The following is a 15279-nucleotide window of genomic DNA, read 5'->3' on the forward strand; positions in this document are numbered from 1 at the left end:
GGGCAGGAATTGCACTTCATGAAATAACATTAAATTTCAGTTTCCTTTGCCTGGAGCAGTCAGAGAACATGCAGGTTCACTGAGTGCTTCCTTATGATTAAACTGAATGCTTCCTTATAGATTAAATGCACATTGTTTCATGCGACTTCACATGACAACTCTAACTACTGGAACCAAAATGGATCTTTCCCCTGAGATTCTTTTAATAGACAATAGACAATAGGTGCAGGAGTAGGCCATTCGGCCCTTCGGGCCAGCACCACCATTCAATGTGATCATGGCTAATCATTCTCAATCAGTACCCTGTTCCTGCCTTCTCCCCGTACCCCCTGACTCCGCTATCCTTAAGAGCTCTATCTAGCTCTCTCTTGAATGTATTCAGAGAATTGGCCTCCACTGCCTTCTGAGGCAGAGAGTTCCACAGATTTACAACTCTGACTGAAAAAGTTTTTCCTCATCTCTGTTCTAAATGGCCTACCCCTTATTCTTAAACTGTGGCCCCTCGTTCTGGACTCCCCCAACATTGGGAACATGCTCCTGCCTCTAATGTGTCCAACCCCTCAATAATCTTATATGTTTCGATAAGATCCCCTCTCATCCTTCTAAATTCCAGTGTATACAAGCCTAGTCGCTCCAGTCTTTCAACATACGACAGTCCCGCCATTCCGGGAATTAACCTAGTAAACTTACGCTGAACGCCCTCAATAGGAAGAATATCCTTCCTCAAATTTGGAGACCAAAACTGCACAGAGTACTCCAGGTGCGGTCTCACTAGGGCCCTGTACAACTGCAGAAGGACCTCTGCTCCTATACTCAACTCCTCTTGTTATGAAGGCCAACATTCCATTGGCTTTCTTCACTGCCTGCTGTACCTGCATGCTTCCTTTCAGTGACTGATGCACTAGGACACCCAGATCTCGTTATACGTCCCCTTTTCCTAACTTGACACCATTCAGATAATACTCTGTCTTCCTATTCTTACCACCAAAGTGGATAACCTCACACTTATCCACATTAAGCTGCATCTGCCATGCATCCGCCCGCTCACACAACCTGTCCAAGTCACCCTGCAACCTCATAGCATCTTCCTCACAGTTCACACTACCACCCAGCTTTGTATCATCTGCAAATTTGCTAATGGTACATTTAATCCCTTCATCCAAGTCATTAATGTATATTGTAAATAGCTGCGGTCCCAGCACCGAGCCTTGCGGTACCCCACTAGTCACTGCCTGCCATTCTGAAAGGGACCCATTTATCCCCACTCTTTGCTTTCTGTCTGTCAACCAATTTTCTATCCTTGTTAGTACCCTACCTCCAATACCATGTGCTCTAATTTTTCCCACTAATCTCCTATGTGGGACCTTGTCAAAGGCTTTCTGAAAGTTGAGGTACCCCACATCCACCGGCTCTCCCCAGTCAATTTTCCTAGTAACATCCTCAAAAAATTCCAGTAGATTAGTCAAGCATGATTTCCCCTTCGTAAATCCATGCTGACTTGGAATGATCCTGTTACTGCTATCCAAATGCTCCGCAATTTTGTCTTTTATAATGTTAATGTTTACTGTTAATCACAAGTAGTGCATTGTCAGTAAAAGCATTCTGTGGTATTCATGCTAACTTCATTTAGCATTAGCATGCTGTATGAACAATATTTGAACCAACATAGCAAATCAATAGATGACTACCAAGTGACAATGGTGATGAATGATAATGTAGGGTGTGTGATCCTTGTGTGTGAGCCACAAGCAGGTACAGACCTAGATTATTATGCTCGGATACAAAGTGTACAGGGATAAACCACTTCTGTTGTGATAGGACACTTCTGTTGCCAGTGTCACCATAGAGAAGTCTCAGAGTTGTGGTAATTTGCTATTCGTCCCCAACATCATGTTCCAAGAGCTCTTGCTTTCCATTTTACACTTTGACAAAAAAAGGAAATGGAAAGGCACTTATAAGGAATTGGAACATGGCTTCCAAATTTTAATGTTTGTACAAAAGCCAGATATTTATATTAGTTAGGCTTTTAGTACAGGGACACCTGGCATCGTCATTACTTTCGACAGAAACTTACTTCATATAAACTTTTTTCCGACATTTGCCGAACATTAATTTATTGATTAATCGGCTTGTAATTAGCAAAATTGGCATTGTACTATTTTCAGCACTGAAACAATCTCAATGTCAGTAAGACAAAGGTGCTAGTTAGACACAAAACGCTGGAGTACCTCAGCAGGACAGGCAGCTTCTCTGGAGAGAAGGAATGGGTGACGTTTCAGGTCGAGACCCTTCTTCTGACTGATGTCGGGGAGAAGAAGATACATAAATAAAAAAAATGTAAGGTGTGAAAACAGGACAAAGGGGTCGCAGATAAGGAAAATTCTGGTTCTGAAGCATGGCCAAAGCAACAGCAGATGATTAAGTGTAATCTCAGACTGATGGACGGTACTGATGTACAACAGAGATGGGGAATGCTCCAACAGGCTACATTTCAGATTCTGAGGCACAATGGGGCAGAACAAATTGGCCTTTCATCTGCAATTAAAGGATGTGGAAATGCTGAAAATTTGAAATAGAGTCGGGAATCATTGGAAGTACACAGTTTATGTATTAGAATCAATTAAAGGGAGTGTTTCTGTTCGAGATACCTGTTTAAAAAAACAACCCTGCTTTCTCCTTGTTCGCACAAATATCCACAATTTCATTTAATAGCTGGAGACTTGAATGGAAAATGAATACATATTCAATACTTGCGTTGTTCAATGGGATAAATAGAGAGTATGAGAAATATCAAAATGAGTTTAAATTGCAAGTTTCATATTGTAAAAAGCACCAGAAAAACTTGTGCTTTCATTTACTGTGAAAGAATGGAACAGAAACTGTTCCATATGATTTTAGGCCAATGCAGAGCAATATGTAGTTAAACCAGGGGTATTAACTCAACCAGATTTCTCTGAATGTGAAACAGCAGTTGTTTAGCATAAAAGATGCGCTTATGTCATCGCATTCATTTCATGTATTATCTTTTATGCATCCCTTATTTTGGCTGCAGTTGGCTGGAAGTGAAAAGGTGCAGGCCAAAGGTTTCAAAGGTCTTTTGCTATCACGTGTACCAATTAAGGTACAGTGATGTGCGATTTACCATACAGCCATACTAAAAAAGCAACAAAACACAATTACATAAAAGTTAACATAAACATCCACCACAGTGGATTCCCGGCATTCCTCACTGTGATGGAATGCAATAAAGTGTAATCTTCTCTCTTTTTTTCTCCTGCGGTCGGGGCAATTGAACCATCCGTCGGGGCGATTGAAGCTCCAGCAGCTGACGGTCGAAGCCTCCGCGTCGGGGCGGTCGAAGCTCCTGCGGCTTGGAGTTCCTGAAGTCGGTCTCTGACCAGAGACCGCGGGCTCCACGACGTCAAAGTCCGCAGTGGTGCTCAGAGATCGATCCCTGGCAAAGGGATCGTGGGCTCTGCGATGATCAAGACTTTTGATACATGTTCGTTTATCAGAGAATAGAAGTTATTTTTCACACAGAGGGTGGTGGGTTTTAAGAACGGGCTGCCAGAGGACGTAGTTGAGGCAGGACGTTTAGACAGGTACATAGATAGAAGTTTAGTTGTTGTGGAGTCAGGGATAACACCAGATTCAGCAATGACCACACCATTTGCAGTGGAGTGAACTCGCCTGATATATTTTATTTACAGTAGTAAGGAAGTCAAGGGCTGCATGGGGACACAGTCCCTCGCTGTCGGCATATAGGCAGTGGCACTCTCAGACTTATCCCAACAGCTCAGTCCTGGTATTGAAGGAGAAGGTGCAGCGATCTCAGGCTTCTCCCTGTAGTTCATCTTTTCCCCTAGAGAAGCTGCTGGCTGTCTCAGGTTTATCCTGGCAGCTCAGTCTTTGCCTCTGTGTGGGTGCAGTCCCTCATTGTATGTAGGCAGGAAGAGGCACTGGGCACTCAGTCTTAGCCTCAGTAGAGGTGCCAGCTGTCTAGGGTTTCTTCCCAGCAGCTCAGCTTGACCACACGGTGGCTCAGTCTTACTTGAACCTGCAACAGGGGAACACAGCTAGCAGGGAAGCACCACACTTTCTGTCCCTTCTCTCCTCAAGCTGGACTGCCTGAATTTTATAGGGAGTAGGCTGACATCGTTCAGGTGCCCAACCTAATGTCTGCTAATTGGACCCAGCTGTTCGCAATGATGTTGGCCTCCTGGACTGTCAGCCAGTGAAAGGGATCAGTGACATCCAGGGGAGTGGGTGCTGTCCTGAGGGGCATGGGCCATACACAGGCAGGTGGGACTAGGGTAGATGGGGCATCTTGGCTGGCCTGGGCAAGTAGGGCCGAAATGCCTGTTTCAATGCTGTCCTCTTGACTCCTATTTATCATTGATTGTATAAAATCTGAAATTGTCTTTAGTGGGAGACTTGCTTCATTACAATTATTATATTTATCAGTATCTAACAATCCAACACCTTTGTGCTAAGTCATTGAGTCACACCACATGGAAACAGGCCCTTCAGCCCAACTTGCTTCTTAACATATCGTGTTGAACATTGTTATTTCATTATTTAAACATCTGGGCTTCTGCTAACAAGATGAAGAGGAGTAATTAATTTTTAGAAAATAAACTCACCAGGGAATCTTAGTTTTCTGTGGGTAGACCGTTTGTGAACTTTGCCAAGTACAAAGCAAGTGACAAAATGCACAAAATTCTGTATCATATTTGTTTAATTATAGATGATTAAATATGAAAATGTTATATTTCTTCTCTGGCACTTGGGAATTCCAAAGGATGTTAATTAGTTCTTTATTTGGTATGCCAACTTCTCAGGTGTTAATTTGTAATGATTTTCCTCTATCTGTGAATGTTGAAAAGATAATTTAATTGCTTTTGTACTTTCTCCACCAGGCAGAGAAAATTGCCTCGCAGATGATCACTGAAGGGCGAATGAATGGATTTATTGATCAAATTGATGGAATTGTTCACTTTGAAAGTAAGTATGTGCCTCCAAACTGAAAATGTTAAGTCTTTCTACTGTTTGTGTTTTTATAATTCTGTGCAATGAAGATGTGAGATCTTGTGACAGTTCATTAACTTAATACATCGCTTTGGGACTCAGAAATGTTTCATTGGCATAATAAAGTAATCAAATAATGGAATATTTTTCAAATGGTGAGGCTGAAAGGTGTTGGTGACAATAGCAATCTGGATGCCCTTCTGCTCAAATCACTAAAAATTAACAAGCAGGTAGAAAGGTGACATGTGGGCCTTAACTGCAAGGATATTTGATGGCAAGAATTAAGACATCTTGCTTCAATTATATCGAGTGATGTGACTGCACTTGGAATATTGTGTACAAGTCTGCGGTCACCCTTCCTGAGGAAGAATATATTTCCAATAGAGGGAGATCATCAAAGGTTCTGATTGTTTCATGGCACTGGGAAAGTTTATCATATGGGGAGAAGCAGAGTAGGCATTTACTCTGAGTTTAGGAAAAGATGAGATCTCATTAAAGCATTGGATATTCTTTCGAAGCTTGATGGTGGATGTGGGATTCATGTTTCTCCTGGCCAGGGTATCTAAGCTACCATCAAAAAATAGGAGGTTGACCATGCAGGATGAAGATAGAAATACATTTCTTCATTCTGAGTGGCAAATCTTAGGAATTTTCCATTCAGGAAAATAGTGAAAGCCTAGCCATAGAGTGATACAGTGTGGAAACAGGCCATTTGGTCCAACTTGCCCACACCAGCCAACATGTCCCAGCAACACTAGTCCCACCTGCTTGTGCTTGGTCCATATCCCTCCAAACCTGTCTTATCCAAGTACCTGTCTAACTGTTTCTTAAACGTTGGGATAGTCCCAGCCTCAACTACCTCATCTGGCAGCTTGTTCCATACACCCACCACCCTTTGTGTGAAAAAGTTACCCCTCAGATTCCTATTAAATCTTTCCCCCTTCACCTTGAACCTATGTCCTCTGGTCCTCGATTCCCCTACTCTGGGCAAGAGACTATATGCATTTACATGATCTATTCCTCTCATGATTTTGTATACTTCTGTAAGATCCCTCCCCTCATCCTCCTGCATTCCATGGAATAGAGGCCCAGCCTACTCAACCTCTCCCTATAGCTCACACCCTCTAGTCCTGGCAACATCCTTGTAAATCTTCTCTGAACCCTTTCAAGCTTGACAATATATTTCCTATAACATGGTGCTCAGAACTGAACACATTATTCTAAATGGGGTCTCACCAACGTCTTATACAACTGCAACATGAGTCACTGAATGTATTCGAGAGTGATGAAATGGGGAATTAAGAATTAAAGGACAGCTTAAAGGAAGGGGGCAATGATTCAATAAGAATCTGAGGAGCAACTTTTTTACACTGAGGGTGGTGGGTGTATGGAGCGAGCTACTAGAGGAGATCGTTGAGGCAGGCACAACAACATCATTTAAAAGATATTTGGAAACGTACATGGATTGGAAATGTTTAAACGCGGCCAAATGGGACTGGTTTAATGAGGTGTCTTAGTCGACATGGACCAATTGGGCCAAAGGGCCGGTTTCTGTGCTGTATGACTCCGATAGGTATTTGGAGATTAAGGGAATCAATGACTATGTGGTTAGTGTAAGAAAGAGGCACAGAGAGAAAGAACCCGTCATGGAGCAGGCTTAGAGGGTCCAATGGATTATTGGTTCTATTTATATTCTTGCACTCTAAACCAACAGATGAGTTGAGTTTAGTTTATTATCGCGTGTACCGAGGTATAATGAAAAGCTTTTGATTCGCACTAACCAAGTCAGCAGAAAGATGATTGAGCTGTCCACAGTGCACAGATACACAATAAAGGGAATAACGTGAATAGCAACATTTAGTGCAATATAAAGTCCAGTAAAGTCCGATCAAAGATAGTTGGAAGGTCTCCAACGAGATAGAAAGCAGCTCAAGACTGATCTCTAGTTGTTAGTAGGATGGTTCAGTTGCCTGATAGCAGGAAGGAAACTTTCTGAACCTGGACGTGTGCGTTTTCACACTTCTATTCCACTTGCCTGATGGCAGAGGGGAGTGGCCAGGGTGCCTCAATGGTCATTTATTTTTGTTAGTGGAATACTTGCAAGACTGATACATTTATCTTATTCTTCCAGCTCGTGAAACTTTGCCCACATGGGACAAACAGATCCAGTCTCTTTGTTTCCAAGTAAACAATCTCCTGGAGAAGATCAGCCAGGCTGCCCCTGAGTGGACGGCGCAGGCAATGGAAGCTCAGATGTCACAGTAGCATCCTGAACCACATGTATGGAATTGCAGCCACCATCATAATTCAGTTGCAACCCTCCCCTCCATATTTAAAAGATCAAATCTTTTATTTCCAGAACTTATTTTGCAATTGAGGTTATTTGGTCTGTCTTTTTTTTGTTTTGCAGAATAGGAAGTTAATTTTCATTGTTTCTGCATTGCACGTTGCAATATTTTCTTCAATAATCCTGGATCCATTCATGGAGGTTATCTATGAATGCAGCAATTCAGATTTGTTCAGTGAATTTGGTTGCTCTTTATTGAATTCAGAAGACTGTAGCTCAGTTCGCTATAAAGTCTGGTTTAATTGAGAAACTACAGAACTTACATTTTGACCCTTTATTGAAGGAAGCCAATCCAGATTGTTTGGGAATTGTTTGCCGAAGTCAGAAGACAACTACAGATTGGATCTGCGTTATCACAAAAGTAGTTATTCAAGAAAATAAACTCTTCCCAAAGCAAGGACTGTGTTACTTTGAGAATGTCCTCTTTTCCACTTAATTAATTGTTTATTAAATAATAACTTTGCTATGACATAACTATTTGGGGTTTACAGATTTATTTTTTAAAAAATAAAAAAATCAACGGTTGATTTTGGTTTTCATGATGAGTGATGCTCATATTTGTGAATGGAATGTTTACATATTAGTTGTACTCACAACGACATTGTAAGGTATCGTTTATGTTAGGTGGCAATGGCGCCTGAGTAAAGAGACCTTACTCTTCTAAACATCAGAAAGATATCTTCGTGCCACTTTCTGTACCAACAAGTTGTGAACCTTTGTGTGTAGCAGATAATCCAGTGAATAACAGACTCAATTACCATTTCATTTACAACCTTGCTCAGTGTCACATTAACAGTACATTTTATAAGAGAGTCAAGAGTGTTTAATTGTCATATGTTCTGAACATGGAACAATGAAATTCTACTTACAGTAGCATAACAGGACAAAGCACAGTACTCATAGATAAAATAAGAAACCAAAAAATGTTCAATAAATTAAAAATAGCCTTAATATTAGTGCAATACAAAAGCCTGAAGTCCCTAGTGCAACCAAGACAACTTGTAGTTAAGTTGGTGTTTGCAGTGTTCAAGCGCCTGATGGTTGTTGGGAAGAAGCTGTTCTTGAACCTGGAGGTCATGGTTTTAAGACTCCAATATATCTTCTTTCCAAATGAGAGCATGGCCAGGGTTGTATGGGTCTTTGTGTTACTTAATTCATTTTCTTGAAACAAACAATTATGGTGCAATTTTGCAGGTGATAAGTTAACGTTAATTATCCACAGGTTTGGTATCTGCTTCAAATTGTTAAGCTCCACAGGTAGTAATGGCACCATCTCAGGGTCATCTCAGAAAATGATTTAAGTACTTTTAGTTATAAACAAATCTATTTTTTTTAAAGTGTCATTTGTGCAAAGGACCAGCTGGTTTGTCTTGGGATTGTACATGGTTAGTCAAAAGTAATTTCAGCTTTTCAGGCCAATCTGGATTCTAATGAACTTAGAGGAAGTGGGAACCACTGGTGTGGTTGCAGAAGAAACGGAGGGAGAATATACTGAGGGAAGTAATTTCAGGGCAGCAAGGAGTAGCATGAGGTTATAAAATAGGCTGATGTCTGGAGAAGCAGGACCATGGTGTGTGAGGGGCAATGATGCCATGTTAGGAAATAGAGGCAGAGAGGGAAAAATAAAAGGCTACGCAGTGTGTATTGCGATGGGATAAGAGCAGGGGTGTAGTGTCAGTTGTGGAGGATGGATTATTGTATATGAATTAACAGTTGGAACACAGACCTCGGTTGTGTAGAGCAGAGGGATCTAGGAGTACAGGTGCATGGTTTCATGAAGGTCGAGTCGAGATAGGGTGGTCAAAAAAGCTTTTGGCACTTTAGCCTTCATCAGTCAGAGTATTGAGTTGGGAGGTCATGTTGCAGTTGTATAACACATTGGTGACACTGCATCCAGAATATTATGTTCAGTTCTGGGCACCATGTTATTGGAAAGACATTGTCAAGCTTGAAAGGGTTCAGAAAAGATTTACGAGGATGTTGCCAGGACTAGAGGGTGTGAGCTATAGGGAGGGGTTGAGGAGGCTGGTTCTACTCCATGAAGCGCAGGAGGATGAGGGGTGATCTTAGAGATGTACAAAATCATGAGAGGAATAGATCGGGTAGACGCATGGAGTCTCTTGCCCAGAGTAGGGGAATCGAGAACCAGAAGGCATAGATTCAAGGTGAAGGGGAAACGATTTAAAAGGAATCCGAGGGGTAACTTTTTCACACAAAGGGTGGTGGGTGTATGGTTCAAGCTGCCAGATGAGGTAATTGAGGCTGGGACTATCTCATCGTTTAAGAAACAGTTAGACAGGTACATGGACAGGACAGGTTTGGAGGGATATGGACCAAGCGCAGGCAAGTGGGACTAGAGTAGCTGGGACTTTGTGGGCAAGTTGGGCGGAAGGGTCTGTTTCCACACTATATCACTATGGCTCTCGAAGCAGAGATGCATCAAGTTAAGTGAGTACCAGGAGGTGGACCATGTTTCTATCTGAGTGGAGAGTTGCCTTTTGAAATCGAGGCAAACGTAGCTCATTGGTTCAAATGTTCTTAGTTAATGTCCTGTTTAAATTTACCAATTATTTCTGGTGCTTTCAGCATTTCTAGTACTCTGTATTTGCCTGCTTTTTTCTGTAGACTGCTTTTGTTTCTTCAGTAGATAGATTTGCTTCCACCTATAAACTGCATCAATTGTTATAACTACACACGGCAACCATTTACAATTGCTTTAAATTTTGATGTGGTCAACAAGTATTGATATTGTCTTCCTTGATTAAATTCACTATCAGTGCATTGGACTTTTCGAAATAACAAAAGCTTCAATAGTTTTTGAGAGGCAAGTTAGTCAAGTGCCAAATTTGTGGTGCACTATTCTTTTCAATGTACAAAATGGTACTGTATGTTGACAACATCCTTTATCTTAACTATACAGTTAAGATCCTGAAACTAAGTAGTTTTAAATGTATAGCTGATCTGTTCATGTAAAAGTAATTAAGTGAGGGAAACATAGAGACACAAGGAACTGCAGATTCTGGTACACAAAAAACCCCACAAAGGCTTGAGTAATTCAGCAGGTCAGGCAACAGCACGGGAGAACATGAATAGGTGATGTTTTGGGTTGGGACCCTTCTTCAGACTGATTGTGGTGGCGGGTGGGGGTGGGGAGGGAAGAAAGCTGGAAGAGAAGTGGGCAGGACAAAGCCTGGCCAGTGAAAGGTGGATACATGGGAAGAGGGGGTGGAGGGATTGATTGGCAGATGATTGGACAAAGGCCAGTTGAAATTTTACCATCTCCCTCCATTGGTAACTTTTTATTACTATCATATTAATTTCTATTTCAAACAACAATCGTGTGCAAGTATTAAAATTTAATCTTCAGTAAAACCTGGGTAAACTTAAGAGGTTTTTGTGGTATTATTTTGTGACATTTTAATAAAGCCTCTTATATCACTTAAAACAATACTTTATAAGACCTTAAACATTAAAATATTTAATCTGGAAGTAGGCTGTCAATCACTCAACCAGAACAGCAAGTTAATTGGGATTACCACTGCTCTTGGGAGGCTACAAAAGTAAACCTTTCATCATGTTCGCCCCCCCCTCCCCCCCCCCCCAAACGGTTCTTCATTCTTAAGATTATTATTTAATCTGTTTTGTAGTAAGATCAAAGGTTTACAGTTTCTGATCAGGTGATTTTTGTGGAGTTCGGAAAAATTGAGAGGAATATTGAATTGTATAAATTTCAACGGGCTTGAAAGTGTTCATGCAGAGAAGTCAAGAGCTACAAGCCATAAATTCAGAATAAGGATTTGACCATTTTGATTTCAGATGAGGAGAAATTATGTCACGAATGGAAGTGTTTTAAAGACTAAGATTATTAGATCTTTGGAACCCACAGGAATCCAAAAACGTGAAAAAAGCCAATAAAGTGAAGTCAAGATTTTTAAAATATATATAAAGATGTATCCAACTAATTTTTTATGTTCTTATGGGAGTGAGAGATGGCATTGTGTTGTTTTGTGCTTTGGAGAATCATTTTGTACTCTCAACCATTTTACTCTGAAAACCCAAACCTGGATTAGTTTTCGTTGATATTCCAGTATTTGCACCACAGTAATAATTGTTTTTTTTATTCATTGTTTCAGTAAGTGCAGTCGTATGATTTAGATAGTTTCTTAAAATTGGTGCAATACTAGGTGGAATTCGGTGGCCTACGCAAATACTTGTAAAATGAGAATCCTAAAGGTTGCTCCGATATTTTGTTTAGTCTTGTTTAGTCACTTTAGCCAGAAGATGGAGCTGCAGCTATCTTTTCAAACTGAGTTTAAATGGAGACACAAGAGAGTGATTCAAATGAGGCATAATTATATTGGCTTTACAATAATCTTTTATTTATTTATATAGTTTTCATTCAACCGTTTCAAATTATAAGACTGGTGCCATAATTCCAACTAATTAATCTCATATTCTGAATTTGTATGATTTAACATTTATTTATTTATTTTAAATTAAAACACACAAAGCTAACCAATATTCTCGATGGAAAACTCAAACTGCTGGAGTAAATCAACAGGTCTGGCAGCCTCTGTGGAGGGAATGGATGGGTGTCATTTTGGCTTGGGATCCTTTTTCAGACTAGTAATTGGAACAAAGCTGGAAAAGAGTGGTGGGAGTAAGACAAGTGATAGGTGGATTCAGGTGAGAAGTTTGAGATTGGCAGATGAGTGGAGTGACAAATGGTAGAGATGAAATTGAGACAAAGGATGTCAAATAAGAAGGGAAAAGGAGTGAAATATAAAGCTCGAGGGAAGGGGATGGGGGGAGGGGAAAGAGGAGGTGATAAAAGGAATCAAGGAACTTGATGATGGGAGATGAGTTACAAAGGAGGGAAAAGAAGAGTGGGAAAAATGTGTGCACCAGGGTGGATGAGAGCACAGGGAAGAGAGAGGGGGTGGGGGTTATTACTCAAACTACTTTCACAAGCAGATTGTTCCATATACCCAGCACCCTCCACGTGTAAATGTTGCCCCTCAGGTTCCTATTAAATCTTTTCCTTTCCACCTCCAATCTAGGCCCTCTAGTTTTTGACTCCCCTATCCTGGGGGGGAAATGCGCAATCATCCTGTCTTTGTCCTTCATGAGTTTATACACCATCTTTGCCCTTCATGATTTAATACACCTCTGTAAGATCACTTCTCTGCCTCTTATGTTGGAAGCAATGAAGTCCTATCCTGCCCTTTCTCTCCTATTCCTCAGGCCCTCGTGCTGCTAACATCCTCATATATGTGCTCTTTCCAGTTTTATTGCATCTCTCCTATGGCAGGGTGACCAAACCAGCACATCGCACTCCAAGTGCAGCCTCATTGGTGTCTTTAACTACAACATACTGTTCCAATTTATATACTCACTATCCTGGTTAGTGGCCAGTCGGCCAAAAGCCTTCTTTACCAACCTATCTACCTGTGATGCCACTTTCAGAGAAGTATGTACTTGTACTCCTAGATCCCTCTGTTCCACAACACCTCCCAGGGCCGTACCATTCACTGAGATCCTGTCTTGGTTTAACTTACCAAAATGCAACACCTCACACTTGACTGGATTAAAAACCATTTGCCATTCTTTGGCCCACTTGTCCAGCTGATTAAGATGTTTCTGTAATTCTTGATAACCATCTTCACTATCAACAATACCACCCACTTTTGTGTCGTATGCAAACTTAGTAATCCTGCCTTGTACATTCTCATCCAAATCATTAACCTAGATGACAAACAGCAATGGGCCTAGCACCAATCCCTGAGCACCATTAGTCGGAGGTCTCCAGTCCAATAAATAACCTCCAACACCTCCCTCAGCTTCCAACCATCAATTAATGTATCCTGTTAGCTTGCTCTCCCTGGATTACATGTGATCTGACCTTCCAGAGCAGCCTATACGAGGAACCTGATCTAAGCCCTTGCTGAAGATCATATAGAGCACATCTACAGCCCTGGTTTCATGAACCTCCTTGGTTACTTAAAAAAAATAAAATTTGTGAGATCCGATTTGCCATGCACATTATTCATATTCAACCCTTGTCTTCACAAATGCATGTATACACCAATCAGCCAAAACATGACCACTGACAGGCGAAGTGAATAACATTGATTATCTTGTTACAATGGCACCTGTCAAGGGGTGGGATATATTAGGCAGCAAGTGAACAGACAGTTCTTGAAATTGATGTGTTGGATGCAGGAGAAATGGGCAGGAGTAAAGACCTGAGTGACTTTGACAAGGGCCAAATTGTTATGGCCAGACGACTGGGTCAGAACATCTCTGAAACGGCAAGGCTTGTGGGGTGCTCCTGGTCAGCAGTGGTGAGTACGTACCGACAGTGGTCCAAGGAAGGACAAACCACAAACCGACGACAGGGTGTTGGGCGCCCAAGGCTCATCGATGCGCAAAGGCAACGAAGGCTATCCCGTCTGGTCCGGACCAACAGAAGGTCTACTGTAGTACAAGTCACAGAAAATTTTAATGGTGGTCACGGGAGGAATGTGTCACAATACACAGTGCATCACACCCTGCTGTGTATGGGGCTGCACACGGCGGACGAACAGCATATTAGGCAGGTGGTCATAATGTTTTGGCTCATCAGGTCATAATGTTTTGGCTGATCGGTGTACCTTAGTCAGAATCCTCACCAATACCTTACCTACTACAGATATGAGGTTTACTGGACTATTGTTCCCAGGTTCATCGGTGTTTCTTTGCAGCCCTTCTTCAATAAAGGCACCACCCAGGTTTCTGGCGCTGCACCCATGGAGATTGTTGATTTATACTGTAATTACATGATGATAGCAATTATATCATGTCAAAATAATAATTCAATGTTGCATTTTACAATGTGTTCATTGGAAGTCTCCCTTGCCCTTATGAATACCGTTACATTATCAAAAATATCAATTAAACGCTGCCTTTTAATAAATCCAGATGGGCTTCCTTTATTAACATTTTCAGTGACAAGACTTTGTCTCCAAATATTATTTCTATAGACAATAGACAAAAGACAATAGGTGCAGGAGTAGGTCATTCGGCCCTTTGAGCCAGCACCACCATTCAATGTGATCGTGGCTGATCATTCTCAATCAGTACCCCGTTCCTGCCTTCTCCCCATACCCCCTGACTCCGCTATCCTTAAGAGCTCTATCTAGTTCTCGCTTGAATGCATTCAGAGACTTGGCCTCCACTACCTTCTGAGGCAGTGAATTCCACAGATTTACAACTCTGACTGAAAAAGTTTTTCCTCATCTCCGTTCTAAATGGCCTACCCCTTATTCTTAAACTGTGGCCTCTGGTTCTGGACTCCTCCAACTTTGGGAACATGTTTCCTGCCTCTAACGTGTCCAACCCCTTTCTAGTAGCTTTCCCGCCAGAGACGTCACACTGATTTTTAGTTTCCGGTCTTTTCTTTTCATCCTTGTATGAACAAGAGCATTGCTTTCACAACTCTCCAATTCTCTGGCAAGCAGACCCCTTATCTTAGAAGGATTAGAAGATTGTAGGCGATTTTTACTTTCACATTCCTTGGATATATAACCAACCAAAGCTTTGTGTCTTATCTACTGCAAATATAAACTGTATTTCCAATGCCCTGTAGTCTGGTATCAACTTTAGCCGACCTTATTGTCTCAACTAACCAATTTCATTGTGACAAACAAAATTGAACCTGAGTTTATTCATGGTCATCCATTCAAAAACATTTTGTTTTTGATGAATCTGCATACCTAGTATTGGTTTATTTTTGTCATACAGTGAAAAACCTATTTGACATGCTGTCCAGGCAAATTATACTCCACTGTGATGGAAGGCAAAGAAAAGTCTTATCTCCTCCTCATTCTTCTCCCGTGGTGCCACGAGGCGATCGAGGCTCCCAA

The 15279-nt window shown here is 41.4% G+C and overlaps 1 protein-coding gene across 3 annotated transcripts in view; it reads left to right on the plus strand.

Annotated features, from left to right (window-relative positions):
- cops4 (COP9 constitutive photomorphogenic homolog subunit 4 (Arabidopsis)) overlaps nucleotides 1-10094 on the plus strand; it is a 47058-nt gene extending 36964 nt beyond the window's left edge. The window contains exons 9-11 of one of the 3 annotated variants that reach the window (XM_078401459.1): nucleotides 4920-5004; nucleotides 7160-7308; nucleotides 7439-10094. In XM_078401459.1, the coding sequence (XP_078257585.1) occupies nucleotides 4920-5004; nucleotides 7160-7293 (219 nt within the window). In that variant the 3' untranslated portion in view covers nucleotides 7294-7308; nucleotides 7439-10094. Of the gene's footprint in view, nucleotides 1-4919; nucleotides 5005-7159 lie in introns of all 3 variants that reach the window. The other 2 variants (XM_078401468.1, XM_078401450.1) reach the window with 2 other exon arrangements.
- The last annotated feature ends 5185 nt before the right edge of the window (nucleotides 10095-15279 follow it).

The sequence above is a fragment of the Rhinoraja longicauda genome, chromosome 1 (genome assembly GCF_053455715.1).
Source record: "Rhinoraja longicauda isolate Sanriku21f chromosome 1, sRhiLon1.1, whole genome shotgun sequence".
NCBI classification, from domain to species: Eukaryota; Metazoa; Chordata; class Chondrichthyes; order Rajiformes; family Arhynchobatidae; genus Rhinoraja; species Rhinoraja longicauda.